We start from the raw sequence: 19,430 nt of genomic DNA, 5'->3' as shown, positions 1-19,430 counted from the left end.
ACGAGTCATTGTAAACTTCAGCACAGTATAATGCATTTTTATAATGTAGTGTGTCATACTGTTTGAAAACCATGCCTCCAAACAACTCCCAAACAGCTGGGAGAAACAGTGTTTTTTTTCTGGAATTAATGACACTGAACAAAAATATAAACGCAACATGCAACAATTTCAAAGACTTTACTAAGTTACAGTTCATATAAAGAAAGGCCCTAATCTATGGATTACACATGACTGGCAATACAGATAGCTTTAAAAGAAGATAGGGACGTGGATCCGAAAACCAGTCAATATTTGGTGTGACTACCATTTGCCTCATGCAGCGCGAGACATCTCCTTCGCAGAGTTGATCAAGCTGTTGATTATAGTCTGTGGAATGTTGTCCCACTCTTCAATGGCTGTGCGAAGTTGCTGGATATTGGTGGGAACTGGAACACTGTGTCGTACACGTCAATCCAGAGCATCCCAAACATGCTCAATGGGTGACATGTCTGGTGAGTATGCAGACCATGGAAGAACTGGGACATTTTCATCTTCCAGGAACTCTGTACAGATCTTTGCGACATGGGGCCGTGCATTATCATGCTGAAACATTAGGTAATGGCGGAGGATGAATGGCATGACAATGGGCCTCAGGATTTCGTCACGATAAAATGCAATTGTGTTCGTTGTTCGTAGCTTATGCCTGTCCATACCCTAACCCCAATGCTACCATGGAGCACTCTGTTCACAATGACATCAGCAAACCGCTCGCCCACATGACACCACACACGCTATCTGCCATTTGCCCGGTACAGTAGAAATCCGGGATTCATCTGTGAAGAGCACACTTGTCCAGCGTGCTAGTGACCATCAAAGGTGAGCATTTGCCTACTGAAGTCGGATACGGTGCATAACCGCTGTCAGGTGAAGACACTGGTGAGAACGATGAGCACAAAGATGAACTACCCTGAGACGGTTTCTGACAGAATGTGCAGAAATTCTTCAGTTGTGTAAACCCACAGTTTCATCAGCTGTCCGGGTGGCTGGTCTCAGACGATCCCACAGGTGAAGTCAGATGTGGAGGTCCTGGGCTGGCGTGGTTACACGTGGTCTGCGGTTGTGAGGCCAGTCGGACGTACTGACAAATTCTCTAAAATTACATTGGAGGCGGCGTATGGTAGAGAAATGAACATTAAATTATCTGGCAACAGCTATAGGTGGACATTCCTGCAGTCAGCATGCCAATTGAACGCTCCCTCAAAACGAGACATCTGTGGCAAAACAGTGCATTTTAGAGTGGCCTTTTACTGTCCCTAGCACAAGGTGCATCTGTGTAATGATCATGCTGTTTAATCAGCTTCTTGATATGCTACACCTGGATGGATTATCTTGGCAAATTAAAAATGCTCACTAAAAAGGATTTGAGAGAAATAAGCTTTTGTTCGTATGGAACATTTCTGGGATCTTTTATTTCAGCCCATGAAACATGGGACCAACCCTTTACATGTTGCATTTATATTTATGTTCAGTATACATATTTAATACAAAACGGTGAAAATGGCTTAATGCAAGTCCTTATTTTCAGGGAGGGTACAAAAAAGAAATGTACTTGATCAAACAAAAAGAAACGATGTAATAAAAACTCGGGCCTAAAATGGCCATTACAGTAAAAAATGGCTACACACAGGGAGGGCATCATTGTTGTTGTAAGAGAATATGGAATAGAAAAACAGGCGACTAACATGATGGATGAGGAGGATATGTGGGCGAGTCAGTCAGTCTGCATATCCAATATCCCATGCTGCCGTAGAGCTGGATTGTGCCACACAACAGAAATAAAATCTAAATAAGAGAAGTTCGCAACAGGGCTTCTTAGATGCGGCAGGGAAAGGGAGGGTGATATATGACACTAAGTATCGTAGCCTAGGTCATTCCAGTAGTATGCAGCGCATTATATCCTGTAGAGGGGAGGGGAGTAGAAGTAGCAGGGTTGCAGGGACGCTGATGAGCTCAATAAGGGCGTCCATGTTTGAACCTGTCGATGTGGAATGTGAGTTTGAGGGCAGGCCCGAGCTTCAAGCCCATGTATTTCATCATCATGTCGCTGCGTAGTAACAGGAGGGCTTTGCCATCAATCTCCTGCAACACATAGGAGTGGGATAATATTTTAATTTGCTATGGAGGTTATAAACTCAACAAAACACTTAAGAATAAAAAACTCCTTGCACTAAAAACAATGGCATAAAAAAACAGTGCATTCGGAAAGTATTCACATCCCTTGACCTTAATCCCTTCTAGAAGGGATTAAATTATTTTTTCCCTCATCAATCTACACACAATACCCCATAATGACAAAGCAAAAACAGCTTTTATAAATTTTTGCAAATGTATTAAAAAACAAAAACAGTATACCTTATATTTACATAAGTATTCAGACCCTTCGCTATGAAACTCAAAATTGAGCTCAGGTGCATCCTGTTTCCATTGGTCATCCTTGGGATGTTTCTACAACTTGATTGGAGTCCACCTCTGGTAAATTCAATTGATTGGACATGATTTGGACAGGCACACACCTGTCTATATAAGGTCCCACAGCTGACAGTGCATGTCAGAGCAAAAACCAACACATCAGGTCAAAGGCTCCAAGACAGGACAGATCTGGGAAGGATTACCAAAACAATTCTGCACCATGAAAGTCCCCAAGAACACAGTGGCCTCCATCATTCTTAAATAAAATAAGTTTGGAACCACCAAGACTCAGGAGTTGCTTCGGGACACGTCTCTGAATGTCCCGAGTGGACATCTCAATACTTTGTTATATACCCTTTGCTGGCAATGACAGAGGTCAAACGTCTTCACAAGGTTTTCACACACTGTTGCTGGTATTTTGGCCCATTCCTTCATGCAGATCTCCTCTAGAGCAGTGATGTTTTGGGGCTGTTGTAGGGCAACACAGACTTTCAACTCCCTCCAAAGATTTTCTATGGGGTTGAGAACTGGAGACTGGCTAGTCCACTCCAGGACCTTGAAATGCTTCTTTTACGAAGCCACTCCTTCGTTGCCCGGGCGGGGTGTTTGGGATCATTGTAATGCTGAAAGACCCAGCCACGTATCATCTTCAATGTTCTTGCAAGGAGGTTTTCATTCAAAATCTCACGATACATGGCCCCATTCATTCTTTCCTTTACACGGATCAGTCGTCCTGGTCCCTTTGCAGAAAAACAGCCCCAAAGTATGATGTTTCCACCCCCATGCTTCACAGTAGGTATGGTGTTCTTTGGATGCAACTCAGCATTCTTTGTCCTCCAAACACGACGAGTTGAGTTTTTACCAAAAAGTTATATTTTGGTTTCATCTGACCATATGACATTCTCCCAATCTTCTTCTGGATCATCCAAATGCTCTCTAGCAAACTTCAGACGGGCCTAGACATGTACTGGCTTAAGCAAGGGGGACACGTCTGGCACTGCAGGATTTAAGTGTGTTACTGATGGTAGGCTTTGTTACTTTGGTCCCAGCTCTCTGCAGGTCATTCATTAGGTCCCCCCGTGTGGTTCTGAGATTTTTGCTCACCGTTTTTGTGATCATTTTGACCCCACGGGGTGAGATCTTGCGTGGAGCCCCAGATCGAGAGAGATTATCAGTGGTCTTGTATGTCTTCCATTTCCTAATAATTGCTCCCACAGTTTATTTCTTCAAACCAAGCTGCTTACCTATTGCAGATTCAGTCTTCCCAGCCTGGTGCAGGTCTACAATTTTGTTTCTGGTGTCCTTTGACAGCTCTTTGGTCTTGGCCATAGTGGAGTTTGGAGTGTGACTGTTTGAGGTTGTGGACAGGTGTCTTTTATTCTGACAACAAGTTCAAACAGGTGCCATTAATACAGGTAACGAGTGGAGGACAGAGGAGCCTCTTAAAGAAGAAGTTACAGGTCTGTGAGAGCCAGAAATCTTGCTTGTTTGTGGGTGAACAAATACTTATTTTCCACCATAATTTGCAAATAAATTCATTAAAAATCCTACAATGTGATTTTCTGGATTTTTTTCTTCTCATTTTGTCTGTCATAGTTGAAGTGTACCTATTACAGGCCTCTCTCATCTTTTTAAGTGGGAGAACTTGCACAACTGGTGGCTGACTAAATACTTTTTTGCCCCACTGTATGTCTTTTAATTAAAAAAAATAATAATTTGCTAAATGTTGATAAAAACCTGTTTTTGCTTTGTCATTATGGAGTATTGTGTGTAGCTTGATTAGGGGGGGGGGAAAATGATTTAATACATTTTAGTAAGGCTGTAACTTCACAAAATGTGGAAAAAGTCAAGGGGGGTGAATACTTTCCGAATGCACTGTAAGTGTCCTTCTATGCTGATTGTGCGGTCAGGCTGACATGTACATAGAGATGCAATAGGATACTACTGTTCTATTCAATTCTGTAGATACATACGTGTTTTCTGAAGAGATCTGCGTGGGGGGCCAGTAGAGGGTCTATGTGTCTGATGAACTGCATGACGTCCTCTACCGTCCACAGGTTGGGGTCCTGGCCACTGGGCCGGGGGCACTCTCTGAAATGCTCAGAGCCTGTGTCGGATGGCGGGTCAGAGTAGAGATACAGAGGAACATTAGTCACCAGTGGGGTTTGTTATTATGGAATGACGAGCATATCCATCTAAAGTGTTGCCGTAAAGCCATACACAATCCATAAATTAGCTTCACTAAAAATGGGAAAAAAATTCCACTGGACAACATAATTTTTGCCTTTAATATCATCCACTGCATTAAAGATGATCCCCTACCTGAAGAGTTGAGATGTAGCAACTTGGTGGGGAACCGCAGGCTCAGAGGATGCCCTGTCGAGCCCGGGGACAGGGGGCTCTTCTTTAAGTGCTCCGACCCCCCTACACCATTCTCCATGAGGAAAGGCTCACCTGGAACAACATGGAGGAGTGTCAATGACAAGGCCCAAGTGACACACCTGTAGCCTGTAGTTTAACTGTAGTCAAAAAGTTTGCTTAGTGGGACATTACTGGCTACACTCAGGGCTGTTGCGGTGACCATATCACCGCTACACCGGCAGTCTTGAGGTCTGACCGCAGTAAAATTCCACGCGACTGTTGAGTCTTGGTAATCTCTCATGTCCCTCTAACCACTCTGACATAAATGCAAATGATATGCAAATGATATGGAAAATCACATCAAACACTTGCTATCAAAACAGTCTCAAAACAGTATTATGCTTTTAAAACTCACCTCACTGTGATGATCAATTTGAAGAAAGAAGTTCAACAGCAGGTTGAAACTGAGTGTAAAACGTTGTTGTTGTGGATGTTGTTTCAAAGCCTAACATAACAAAATGGATAGCGCTTCTAAGGTGATGATTCATTCAAAACACCAATACGCATTTTAGAGCTTATACATATGCATTAGTTTATGAGCCCAAGCCCGAAAAATACCTGAATTAAAATGATGATTGTGCCGTTACACAATACATAGCCTACCACATGTTACACATGGCAAAAAAACATAAAACAAAACTTATTTAAGATGTCTTTGGTACATAATTGATCTAGCCTATACAAATTTGAGTAATCGCCCTTGAGTGTGGACTGTATTATTATGCATACTGGATGGACTGGTTACCTTATGGACGCTCCAAAATGTCTATCAACGAGTCTGGGAGAGAATCATATAGCCCTAGGCGATGCTGAGGGTTGTGCAGGGCTGTTTACAGATAAGCCTATAATTAGAGTGAATTTGTATTTGATTATCCAATTAATAGGGAATTTTTATATTTTCATAACTAAATTGGGTGATATTACCTATGGCTATACAGACTACCTCACCACCATGCGTTTCCATCTCCTCCCGTCTCTCCTTTATTCCTTTCTAGAGCATGCAGAGGGGCTGTCAACAGTTTAGTGAAATATGTTTTTGTAGTGGAAACATGGTACCATCAATGTTCCCAAACAGATTTTGCTTGCCTCTGCTATAACACTGAAGTAGCCTACCAGGCATCATTGAAAAACGTATTGGCGGGAAAGTGCACGGCCTCCATTCGAGTGCATGCAGATGACATGTACTTTCCCCCCTGCCCATTTGATATTGAGCCATTCTAAATCTAAACAAATTGTACATATTAGTAAAGACGTGATTAAATTGAGAATAGTCTGATGGGTAAAAATATGATCACTTTATGAGAGAACAACTGTGCAGTCTGAGGCAAGAAACAGTGCAAGCTTTTTTGTATGACTTTCTCAAATCATAAACAGCCTATAGTCGCATCATGCAGCCCCATATGTTTGGATTTGTAAGACATTCTAAGGTTTGTATCAGTCACAACTACAGTTGCCAAATAACTGTAAACCTAACGTATAAGACCTGTTTCAAAGGTTCACTTTTACACTCAACATAACCACTTCATATGCGCACTCGCTCTGGAATGGGAAAAATTGCTTTCTATTTTATTTAAGTTAAATTATATAAAATCATAATACAAAATAATGGCACGGGACTTATAAGCATATATTGTCAGCTAAGTGAACAAGCCTACAGCCTGTGGCATGGAGCATAGCCAGATAAAATACAGTATGCCAACTCCCATTCTGTTCTTCAGAAATCCATTTTCTTCATATCATGTTTCTTATTGGTGTATATTAAATTGAATATACACCATCACAATAAATCCATTATAGTCAGGTCTAAAGAAAAATTATGATTTGAAGAAAATGTATTTCCGAAAAACAGAATGTGAGTTGGCATACTGTATGTTATCTGGCTATGCTCCATGCCACAGGCTGTAGGCTTGTTCACATAGTTGACAAGATACAAGCTGCTGATGCGCGAGCCTTTGGGAACATCTACATTTTTAAAATGTAGATGTTCCAAAGACACGGTCATCAGCAGCTTGTAATGTGGCTGGTATGCAGCTTGTATGTGGCTGGTATGCAGCTTGTATGTGGCTGGTATGCAGCTTGTATGTGGCTGGTATGCAGCTTGATTTTGTGGAGGCCTATCTGGAGATGCTAAACGTGTTGCTGTTAATTAACGGTCAATTACCGTGAGACCAGTCAGACTTTTGCACTACAAAACTGGCTGACCTACAGTCCTAGCTACACCCTAAAATAAAAACTGGCTGACCTCCACAGTCCTAGCTACACCCTAAAATAAAAACTGGCTGACCTCCACAGTCCTAGCTACACCCTAAAATAAAAACTGGCTGACCTCCACAGTCCTAGCTACACCCTAAAATAAGATTTTTTGTTTGTGCACAAATGTTTTCCATTTGTTTGTCCCATTAAAGGTGCATGTTTCTATTTTTATCAATCAAGTTATTTTAAATGAAGCGTTAAGGATTTCCTAAGGAGCTGTACCTTCCGAGGATAGGCAGAGGTTTTTGGCCAACTTGTGGGGGAGGGGGCTGTAGTAGGATTCTTGAAGGAACCGCTTGGAGGCTCTTCCTGGACCCGTCGTGAGGCCCTCCCTAAAACTTCTCCTTTCTGGAGGGAGTCGTATCAGAAAAGAGAAACAGTGAGGAGTGAAAAGTTAATAAATACATACTTGACTCAAATCGACACGGTTACAATGTTGAAAAGGCCAAAAAGAAAAACAACCCTTTTCTGTCCTGAATCAACAGAAAAGCCATGGTTTATGCCCCAGTAGAGAGAGAGAGAGAGAGAGAGAGAGAGTGTGAGTGAGTGAGTGAGTGAGTGCGTGCGTGCGTGAGTGAGTGAGTGTTGACCTGGGTAGGCATGGCTGTCGTAATGCAGGCCCCCTCTAGGGATGGGCTGGCTCCCAAACAGAGGGTCACAGTAGAGGTTGTGACAGAGTTTCTCCAGGAAGTGCAGGACGTGCGTGACGCTGTTGACCGTGGGCAGGGTGAGGGTATGGTGCTGGTGGTCGAAGTGGGCTGCATGAGACACAGAGGGTTAGGCTCAGACAGCCAATACTGTTCCTCACATTTAGCAGCAATGCCAAGTTAATAGGAGATATAGAGCTATGGTTTGATCAATTTCAGGAAGAAGAAGGATCTACCAGTCTGTTTTAACAACTGGTTCTGGTGTAGTGCACAGGGAGGCTTGAAATAAATGAAGGACAAATTATATTTTTTAAGGAAATGCAAAGACTATTTGATTATCTCTATAAGCAAACTTCTAATAAAGTGTATAGAGAAAATAGCCCATACAGAAAGCAGGTACCAGTCCCAGACCTTACCTGATATGACCTCTCCTCCGTGACCTGGCTTGAGGCAGGAGAAGACAGAGCTCTGGTTGTGGGCACAGTCCACACAAGCCTGGACACACTGCTGTAGCACCGAGGAAGCCCGGCCTGGACCAACGTGGTCGGGAAGCTGCTGCACCCGCCGCCCGTCCAAGTGGGGTCCCACCTTCCCATACTTGTTCAGGTAGACACACACTGTGGGACACGTAGGTAGATGCAGGCAGTTCACGGACACAAACACAGAGGCATCAAACATTCAGCGTGTATACCACTCCGGCTGAAAAAGGCAGATTCGACTTAATGCATTTTCATGGATTATTGACTCACAAGGATGTCCGAGGACATACTTGTGTATTCGTAATAAAAGTTGCATTGCACTCCACAGAAATCCATATGAGTATTAATTGCAGGGACGCAGTACTATTTTGTGTGTGTTTACCTGTGGCAGCATGCAAGGCGGCGCTGGGGATGGTGGCGTTGTCCAGAGGCACCGTGCTGGTGTCTGGCTCTGGCATACGGCTGTTGGGGGAAACGGGCATGGGGTTGGGCACCACCCGCTGTTTTCTCTGTTCACACAGACACACACACATATACACAATGTTTAGTGGGGTGGTATGCCCTCATCCATAAAAACCTAAAAAATATATAATTGTGTGTGTGTGTGTGTGGTTACCTTGCTGCCGGGCTTGGGCCCTCTCTTTTTGGGGATCTTGATAGACTCCACTTGTCCCTCCTGCAGTGCCATCCTCTGGGCCCAGTTGGCTGGCAGCCTCCCTCTGGGCCGGGACACGGGTCGCCCTGGGCCTGCCATGGCACCCTCCAGCCAGCCTTCTCTCTTCGCCCAGCCCAACTAAACACAAAGGAGGAGTGAGAGGACACTGTTAGGGTCAAGTCAACCACTCTAGTTGTTAATTGGAGGGCAAACATTACTTTTCTCAGTAGCAGTGGAATTAGAATAGAAGTGAATTCTTGACTTTAGTTAAACTTTTGACCATTAAGGTTGTTATTATAAAATACTATTTCCATGCTGCGACACAGGATGAAACATACAACCCTACCCACCCAACCCTACCCACCCACCCAACCTACCCACCCAACCCTACCCCACCCACCCTACCCACCCTACCCTCCCTTCCCCACCCGGGTCCTTGGTCTGTACCTTACTCCCCCGGTTTGGGGCCTCTCTTCTTGGGGACCTTGATAGGCTCCAGTCCCTTTCCAGACGGGGGGGCCTGTGGTCCTACTCCGGCCCCCTTCTGCCCCCAGGGCCCTGTCAGCTTGGCTTTCCTGCAGCCTGGCTTGCGTCCCCGTTGGCCAGGCGGCTGTCCTGGCATGGGGTGCATGGCTGTTCCCTCGCTACCGTCTGAAAGGCAACCGAGGGTCTTGGGTAGCACTGCTGTCCCCAGAGAGAGAAAGAGATAGGGGGGAGTGTAAAAACAAAAAGTTCAAATAGGATGTTAAGGAATCAAAGAAATGCAATTTATCCTCTAGTCTAGAGATATTCAATCAAGTTATGTAATTCATTATTTCCTTCTTTCATTCAAATGCTGCCTGTGTAACAGTATAACTTAGACCGTCCCCTCGCCCATACCTGGGCGCGAACCAGGGTCCCTCTGCACACATCAACAACAGTCACCCACAAAGCATCGTTACCCATCGCTCCACAAAAGCCGCGGCCCTTGCAGAGCAAGGGGAACTACTACTTCAAGGTCTCAGAGCAAGTGACGTCACTGATTGAAACGCTATTTAGCGCGCACCGCTAACTAAACTAGCCGTTTCACATCCGTTACACTTGGCAGGAAACAATTAATGTCAGACTCGGGAAGTAGCATCAAATTGACCCCATGACTGTTTGGTAATATACAATAACAAACCAGGAAAGAGCAGCAAATTAATCAAAATCATGACATAAACAGCCACTGCTCAAGTAATGCCTCTAACAACACAGCAGGAGTGGTAGACCCGGCCACACACAAGTGCACATAGAACCAGACAGCTTTTGTGTTAAGGAGGGCCATGGTGACCCAGTTTGCTTTCAGCTGTGGAACAAAGGGGCAAGTTGTGTTACACACTTATGTGTTACACTATTTTACTGCCCTGCCTTCATAGGGAAGGATGAGAGACAGAGGGAGAAAGAGTGTTGCCAGGACTACATATACACATTCCAATCTAGACACCGTTGACCTAGAGCACACAATAAACTATACCTGCCTCAGCTTAAACATCAGCACCACAGGTAACAAAAAAATGAAAAGCTGAAATGTCTTGAGTCAATAAGTATTCAACCCCTTTGTTAAGGCAAGCCTAAATAAGTTCAGGAGTAAACATTTGCTTAATAAGTCACATAATAAGTTGCATGTGTGCAATAATAGTGTTTAACATTATTTTAAATGAATACATCTCTGTGCACATACAGATAATTGTAAGGTCCCTCAGTCGAGCAGTGAATTTCAAACACAGATACAACCACCAAAACCACTGACCAAGATCTTCCAATGCCTCGCAAAGGGCACCTATTGGTAGATAGGTAAAAAAAAAAGTCAAATAAATGTTAAAAAGCAGACATTGAATATCCCTTTGAGGATGGCAAAGTTATTAATTACACTTTGGATGATATATCAATAACCCCAGTCATGATTTTCAAACTTTCAAACTTTCCATAACAAAACCATCACCTATAGAGAGATGAACCTGGAGAAGAGTCCCCTCAGCAAGTTGGTCCTGGGGCTCTGTTCACAAACACAAACACACCCCACAGGGCCCCAGGACAGCAACACAACTAGACCCAACCAAATCATGAGAAAACAAAACGATAATTACTTGACACATTGGAAATAATTTACGAAACAACTGAGCAAACTGCAATGCTATTTGGCCCAGAATGCCTAACCACTGTGACTGACCCAAAATTGAGGAAAGATTTGACTATGTAAGATTTGACTATGTACAGACTATGTACAGGCAGACCTGACTTTAGGTAGTGCAGCTCGGTTTCCACCTCATTTTATGGGCTATGTGCACACTGCGCACAGAATGAGGTGGAAACCGAGCTGCACTTCCTAACCTTCTGACAAATGTATGACCATATTAGAGACACATATTTCCCTCAGATTACACCGACCTACAAAGAATTCGAAAACAAATCAATTTTTTTATTAACTCACATCTATTAGGTGAAATACCACAGTGTGCCATCACAGCAGCAAGATGTGTGACCTGTTGCCACAAGAAAAAGGGCAACAAGTTCAGAACAACCACCATTGTAAATACAACACATATTTCTGTTTATTTATTTTTCCCTTTTGTATTGTTACAACTCCATACATAACCATAATATACCATTTGAAACGTCTCTACTCTTTCGAAACTTTTGTGAGTCAATATTTACCGTTCTTTTCTGATTGTTTATTTTACTTTTGTTTATTATAGATTCACTTGCTTTGACAATGTAAACATACAGTATGTTTCTCATGCCAATAAAGCCCTTTGGATAGAATTGAGAGAATTCTTCACTGAGATAGATATCAATGGCAGAACTTGCAATGAGTGATACAATGCGGACACTCGCACTTAACATGACTTAGCCTGTGGGGCAATATACCAGACCTGGGTTCAAATACACGTGTATTTGAGTATCTGGTATTTAAAAATACTTTTTCTGTTTGAGTATTTTCAAATACACAGATTAAAACAATTACTTTTATTTGATTATTTGAATGGTTATTTGTAAACAAATTTTAAAAACTCATTTACTATTTCCAAATACTTATTTCAAATACTATTTTCAAATACCTGGGTTAAATGCATGGGAGTGTATTTGAGCCATTTCCAAATACATTAAAATACATTCAAATATTCAACTTCAAATATAATATATTAGAATACTTAATTCACTTACATTTTAGTAATTTAGAAGATACTCTGAAGAGGTAGGGTTTCACATGTTTTCGGGAAGAAAATACAATGCTGTTCTAGCTTCAGGGGGAAGCTGGTTCCACCATTGTGGTGAAAGGACAGAGAAGAGCTTGGACTGGGCTGGTGGGAGCTGCCAAGAGACCAGAGGTACATTGAATGTATGTGAAAGTAATTGAGACATTTGAAATAGTATTTGAACCCAGGTTTGTAAAATACACACACCCATAATGGCACGCACCAAAATAAAGTCTGCAGGTTATAAATATACTCATGGACACATGAGACACAGTGCCTATCATATGTATTCACCCCCACTTGGATTTTCTTCACATTTTGTGGCGTTGCAAAGGGGCATTAAAATGGATTATAATTGTGATTTTTTTTGTCACAAATCTACACAAAATACTCTTAATGTCAAAGTGAAAAGAACATTTTATAAATTACTACAAATTAACACAAAATAAATAACAAAAACGTCTTGGTTATATAAGTATACATTTCTTATGGCAAGTCTAAATAAATTCAGGTGTAAAAATGTGCTTAACAAATCACATAATAGTTTGCATGGGGGTAACATGATTTTTGAATGACTACACCATACGACCAAAAGTATGTGGACATCTGCTCGTCGAACATCTCATTCAAAAATCATGGGCATTAATATGGAGTTGGTCCCCCCTTTGCTGCTATAACAGCCTCCACTTTTCTGGCAAAGGCTAGATGTTGGAATATTGCTGCGGGGATTGCTGGAGGTCAGGCACTGATGTTGGGCGATTAGGTCTGGCGCGAAGTCAGCGTTCGAATTCATCCAAAATGTGTTCGATGGGGTTGAGGTCAGGGCTCTGTGCAGGCCAGCCAAGTTATTCCACACCAATCTCGACAAACCATTTCTGTATGGACCTCGCTTTGTGCATGGAGGCGTTGTTATGCTGAAACAAGAAAGGGCTTTCCCCAAACTGTTGCCACAAAGTTGGAAGCACAGAATCGTCTAGAATGTCGTTGTATGCTGTAGCGTTAACATTACCCTTCACTGGAACTAAGGGGCCTAGCCCTAAACATTTAAAACAGCCCCAGACCATTATTGGCACTATAAATTGGGGTAGGTAGCGTTCTCCTGGCATCCGCCAAACCCAGATTCGTTCTTCCGACTGCCAGATGGTGAAGCGTGATTCATTACTCCAGAGAACCAGTTTCCACTGCTCCAGAGTCCAATGGCGAGCTTTACACCGCTTGGCATTGCGCATGGTGATCTTAGGCTTGTGTGCAGCTGCTCTGCCATGGAAACCCATTTCATGAAGTGAGGCACTTTGGAACTCGGTAGCGAGTGCTGCCACCGAAGACAGACGGTTTTTACGTGCTACTCGCTTCAGCACTCGGCGGTCCCGTTCTGTGAGCTTGTGTGGCCTACCACTTTGTGGCTGAGCAGTTCTTGCTCCTAGACTTTCCCACTTCACAATAACAGCACTTACAGTTGACCAGGGCAGCTCTAGCAGGGTAGAAATTTGATGAACTGACTTGTTGGAAAGGTGGCATCCTATGCCGGTGCCACGTTGAAAGCCACTGACCTCTTCAGTAAGGCCATTCTACTGCCAATGTTTGTGTATGGAGATTGCATGGCAGTGTGCTCGATTTTATAAACCTGTCAGCAAAGGGTGTGGAATCCGCTAATTTGAAGGGGTGTCCACATACTTCTGTATATATAGTGAATGTACCTCACACACTCAATTATCTTTAAGATCCATCAGTTGAGTAGTGAATTCTAAGCACAGATTCAACCAAAAAGACTAGGGACCTTTCCAATGCCTTGCAAAGAAGGGCACCAATTGTTTACAAAGCAAACACTGAATATCCCTTTGAGCATGGTGAAGTTATTAATTAGGCTTTGGATGGTGTAGCAATACAAACAGAACATGTGCAGAGCAGCTGGCTGGTGTGTTTACGGACATATTCAGTCTTTCCCTATCCCAGTCTGTTGTCCACAATTGCAAAATGAAAGTGAAGGTAACTGAACTAAATTACTATCGCCCAGTAGCACTTACGTCATCATGAAGTGCTTTGAGGCTAGTTATGGATAATATCACCTCCACCTTATCCGACACACCCCCATCAGACCCGCGATGCAAAAAAGGAAGTTACCCCACCTAAATAACGCAAAAGTTACATTTTAACATTCATGAGGAGAAGAGACAGTCAACGGACCATTTTGTGGTGCTGAAATGTAAAGCTGTGACCGCAGTGCAATCAATAGGAGGTGAACAGCGCCTGGTGTTGAAATTATAACCTAGCTAACTTGTTATACATGTGGCGCACAGGAATATATATCTTCATTTTAATTTGACTTTATAAACAAGAGAGCTTATTTGCAGCCTATTTCTTCCGAGCCTTACATAAAATAACTTGGCTGAGGTAGGCTATGGCTTAACAGCATTTTTCACAAGAAATAAATGTGGCCTAATAGAAGTGGACGTTTTTCCAATTGGGCCTGCTTACAATGGCAACTGAACAAAAATGTAGCATCCTACATAAAACAATAATGCAAAGAAAAAAAGGTGACGTCTGCAAATGTCTGAATGTCTCGGGATAGCCTGCTCCTGTAATGACAGAACAGAAAATACTGTCAGCATGAGACCTAAATAGCCTTGGATAAGTACTTAGTAGCCTATATGACTTAGCAAATACTAACTTACTTACTCAATGGGAAAAGTTGCATTTATCCTCGGACACGATCTTGTTGATGGTGGGTGAGCTGGATGTGATTTTGATACGCAGGCAGTCCTTGATTGACTTGTGTGAAATCCAGTTTCTGTCGTGAGTCTAGATTGCGTTCACAGAGGAAAAAGAGGACGCGCAGGTGTAAGTTGATCCACATAGCACATAAAATGCAAGTTTCTTTACTGTGCTGTATTCCTCTGAGCTTGCCACCCAAAACGCATTCAGGGACATGGCACTCCTGATTCTTCAACGTGTGTAAGCGCAGCCTTCCAGATGAAAAGTCAAAATCAAACTACTCAAGCTTCCTAGTAAAGGCCTCAAGTTTTTCCACCATGTACACGACTGTTTTCCCTCTTCCTTGTATAACTGCAGATTTAACCCGTTTAAAGTGACAGAACAGGTCAGCCAAAAACAGAACGGAGAGGAAATTCTCATTTTCCAGAATGCGAAGGTGGTTAGCTGCTGCACATATTTTGCTTTTTCTGAGAAAACCGACAATCTGGTCACGCAGCCCACAGAACCACTCCAGCGCTTTTCCTTTACCCAGCCAGCGATTCTGTCACAAGCTTGCGGAAAAGAAGGTGTTGGGTGCTTGCTTCCAGACAAACTAAACACCTTATTTGCCTGATTTGAGGATAATACAGTGCCACCGACGCGGCCCGCTACCAAGGACTGAGGGCCCACCCCCCTCCTTCTCCATGGCCGACGTGAGTAAGACATTTAAACGTGTTAACCCTCGCAAGACTGCCAGCCCAGACAGCATCCCTTGCCAGGTCCTCAGAAACTGCGCATACCAGCTGGCTGGTGTGTTTACGGACATACTCAATCTCTCCCTATCCCAGTCTGCCGTCCCCACATGCTTGAAGATGGCCACCATTGTTCCTGTACCAAAGAAGGCTTAAAAACATCCTAACGATTGATTCCATACATCGTTTGACATGTTTCTAAAGGACTGTAATGGAACTTTTCGAGTTTTTGTCTGGATGAAATGCTCGCGCCTCATGAAGATGGATTACTGGGCTGAACACGCTAACAAGTGGCTATTTGGACAAAAATGATGGAACTTTATGGAACAAATCAGTCACAACGCATCACCAGGGGAAAACGACCTGCCCTCCAAGACACCTACAGCACCCGATGTCACAGGAAGGCCAAAAAGATCATCACAGACAACAACCACCCGAGCCACTGCCTGTTCACCCCGCTACCATCCAGAAGGTGAGGTCAGTACAGGTGCATCAAAGCTGGGAACGAGAGACTGAAAAACAGGCCATCAGACTGTTAAACAGCCAGACTCGAAATCATTGGCCACTTTAACCTCTTGAAGCGTTCATTATTGGATAAAAAAACGTGCCCGTTTTAAGCGCAATATTTTGTCACAAAAAGATGCTCGACTATGCATATAATTGACAGCTTTGGAAAGAAAACACTTTTACGTTTCCAAAACTGCAAAGATATTATCTGTGAGTGCCACAGAACTCATGCTACAGGCGTAACCAAGATGAAACTTCAAACAGGAAATGAGCAGGATTTGAGGCTCTTTTTTCCATTGTCTCCTTATATGGCTGTGAATATGCCCCGAACGAACCTACGCTTTCTCTCGTTTGCCCAAGGTGTCTGCAGCATTGTGACGTATTTGTAGGCATATCATTGGAAGATTGGCCATAAGAGACTACATTTACCAGGTGTCCGCCCGGTGTCCTGCGTCGAAATTGGTGCACAATCTCCAGCTGCAACCATTCTTCCATGTGATTGAGAGGAGAGAGGAGACTTCCACGAACGATATATCATCGAAGAGATATGTGAAAAACACCTTGAGGATTGATTCTAAACAACGTTTACCATGTTTCAGTCGATATTATGGAGTTAATTTGGAAAAATGTTTTGCGTTTTGATGACTGAATTTTCGTTTTTTTTTTGGTAGCCAAACGTGACGCACAAAACGGCGCGATTTCTCCTGCACAAATAATCTTTCAAGAAAAACTGAACATTTGCTATCTAACTGAGAGTCTCCTCATTGAAAACATCTGAAGTTCTTCAAAGGTAAATGATTTTATTTGAATGCTTTTCTGGTTTTTGTGAAAATGTTGCCTGCTGAATGCTAACGCTAAATGCTACGCTAGCTATCAATACTGTTACACAAATGCTTGTTTTGCTATGGTTGAGAAGCATATTTTTGAAAATCTGAGATGACAGTGTTGTTAACTAAAGGCTAAGCTTGAGAGGTAGCATATTTATTGAATTTCATTGCCGATTTTCATGAATAGTTACCGCTGCGTTATGGTAATAGCTTGAGGCTGTAGTCACGATCCCGGATCCTGGCTGGCTCGACGCAAGATGTTAATAAAAGGATCACTCGTCACTTTAATAATGTTTACATTACTTGCATTACTCATCTCATATGTATATACCGTATTTTACACCGTATTTTACACCATCTATTGCATCTTGCCTACGCCGCTCGGTCATCGCTCATCCATATATTTATATGTATATACGTATATTGTTATTCCATCCCTTAGTTTAGATGTGTGTATTAGGTAGTTGTGGAATTGTTAGATTTATTTATTTTTATTTATTTCACCTTTATTTAACCAGGTAGGCAAGTTGAGAACAATTGCGACCTGGCCAAGCAGTTCGACAGATACAACGACACAGAGTTACACATGGAGTAAAACAAACATGCAGTCAATAATACAGTATAAACAAGTCTATATAAGATGTGAGCAAATGAGGTGAGAAGGGAGGTAAAGGCAAAAAAGCCCATGGGTGGCAAAGTAAATACAATATAGCAAGTAAAACACTGGAATGGTAGTTTTGCAATGGAAGAATGTGCAAAGTAGAAATAAAAATAATGGGGTGCAAAGGAGCAAAATAAATAAATCAATTAAATACAGTTGGGAAAGAGGTAGTTGTTTGGGCTAAATTATAGGTGGGCTATGTACAGGTGCAGTAATCTGTGAGCTGCTCTGACAGTTGGTGCTTAAAGCTAGTGAGGGAGATAAGTGTTTCCAGTTTCAGAGATTTTTGTAGTTCGTTGCAGTCATTGGCAGCAGAGAACTGGAAGGAGAGGCGGCCAAAGAAAGAATTGGTTTTGGGGGTGACTAGAGAGATATACCTGCTGGAGCGTGTGCTACGGGTGGGAGATGCTATGGTGACCAGCGAGCTGAGATAAGGGGGGACTTTACCTAGCAGGGTCTTGTAGATGACATGGAGCCAGTGGGTTTGGCGACGAGCATGAAGCGAGCGCCAGCCAACGAGAGCGTACAGGTCGCAATAGTGGGTAGTATATGCGGCTTTGGTGACAAAACGGATTGCACTGTGATAGACTGCATCCAATTTGTTGAGTAGGGTATTGGAGGCTATTTTGTAAATGACATCGCCAAAGTCGAGGATTGGTAGGATGGTCAGTTTTACAGGGTATGTTTGGCAGCATGAGTGAAGGATGCTTTGTTTGCGAAATAGGAAGCCAATTCTAGATTTAACTTTGGATTGGAGATGTTTGATATGGGTCTGGAAGGAGAGTTTACAGTCTAACCAGACACCTAAGTATTTGTAGTTGTCCACGTATTCCAAGTCGTCCAGAGTAGTGATGTTGGACAGGCGGGTAGGTGCAGGTAGCGATCGGTTGAAGAGCATGCATTTAGTTTTACTTGTATTTAAGAGCAATTGGAGGCCACGGAAGGAGAGTTGTATGGCATTGAAGCTTGCCTGGAGGGTTGTTAACACAGTGTCCAAAGAAGGGCCAGAAGTATACAGACTGGTGTCGTCTGCGTAGAGGTGGATCAGAGTCTCACCTCATTGATGTATACAGAGAAGAGAGTCGGTCCAAGAATTGAACCCTGTGGCACCCCCATAGAGACTGCCAGAGGTCCGGACAGCAGACCCTCCGATTTGACACACTGAACTCTTTCAGAGAAATAGTTGGTGAACCAGGCGAGGCAATCATTTGAGAAACCAAGGCTGTCGAGTCTGCCGATGAGGATGTGGTGATTGACAGAGTCGAAGCCTTGGCCAGATCAATGAATACAGCTGCACAGTAATGTTTCTTATCGATGGCGGTTAAGATATCGTTTCGGACCTTGAAGGTGGCTGAGGTGCACCCATGACCAGCTCTGAAACCAGATTGCATAGCAGAGAAGGTATGGTGAGATTCGAAATGGTCGGTAAATCTGTTTGTTGACTTGGCTTTTGAAGACCTTAGAAAGGCATGGTAGGATAGATATAGGTCTGTAGCAGTTTGGGTCAAGAGTGTACCCCCCTTTGAAGAGGGGGATGACCGCAGCTGCTTTCCAATCTTTGGGAATCTCAGACGACACGAAAGAGAGGTTGAACAGGCTAGTAATAGGGGTGGCAACAATTTCGGGCAGATAATTTTTAGAAAGAAAGGGTCCAGATTGTCTAGCCCGGCTGATTTGTAGGGGTCCAGATTTTGCAGCTCTTTCAGAACATCAGCTGAACGGATTTGGGAGAAGGAGAAATGGGGAAGGCTTGGGCGAGTTGCTGTTGAGGGTGCAGTGCTGTTGACCGGGGTAGGAGTAGCCAGGTGGAAAGCATGGCCAGCCATAGAAAAATGCTTATTGAAATGCTCAATTATGGTGGATTTATCAGT

General features: G+C 43.1%; 1 protein-coding gene across 1 annotated transcript in view; it reads right to left on the bottom strand.

Annotated features, from left to right (window-relative positions):
- Nucleotides 1-1,748: 1,748 nt before the first annotated feature.
- LOC123997470 (polycomb protein SCMH1-like) overlaps nucleotides 1,749-19,430 on the bottom strand; it is a 45,641-nt gene continuing 27,959 nt past the window's right edge. The window contains exons 9-14 of the mRNA XM_046301746.1: nucleotides 8,186-8,386; nucleotides 7,713-7,880; nucleotides 7,345-7,470; nucleotides 4,771-4,902; nucleotides 4,422-4,555; nucleotides 1,749-2,118 (exon numbers count right to left, since the gene is read on the bottom strand). Of these exons, the coding sequence (XP_046157702.1) occupies nucleotides 1,990-2,118; nucleotides 4,422-4,555; nucleotides 4,771-4,902; nucleotides 7,345-7,470; nucleotides 7,713-7,880; nucleotides 8,186-8,386 (890 nt within the window). The 3' untranslated portion in view covers nucleotides 1,749-1,989. The remainder of the gene's footprint in view (nucleotides 2,119-4,421; nucleotides 4,556-4,770; nucleotides 4,903-7,344; nucleotides 7,471-7,712; nucleotides 7,881-8,185; nucleotides 8,387-19,430) is intronic.

The sequence above is a fragment of the Oncorhynchus gorbuscha genome, linkage group LG15 (assembly GCF_021184085.1).
Source record: "Oncorhynchus gorbuscha isolate QuinsamMale2020 ecotype Even-year linkage group LG15, OgorEven_v1.0, whole genome shotgun sequence".
NCBI lineage: Eukaryota > Metazoa > Chordata > Actinopteri > Salmoniformes > Salmonidae > Oncorhynchus > Oncorhynchus gorbuscha.
This window is presented reverse-complemented; position numbering and strand designations above follow the sequence as displayed.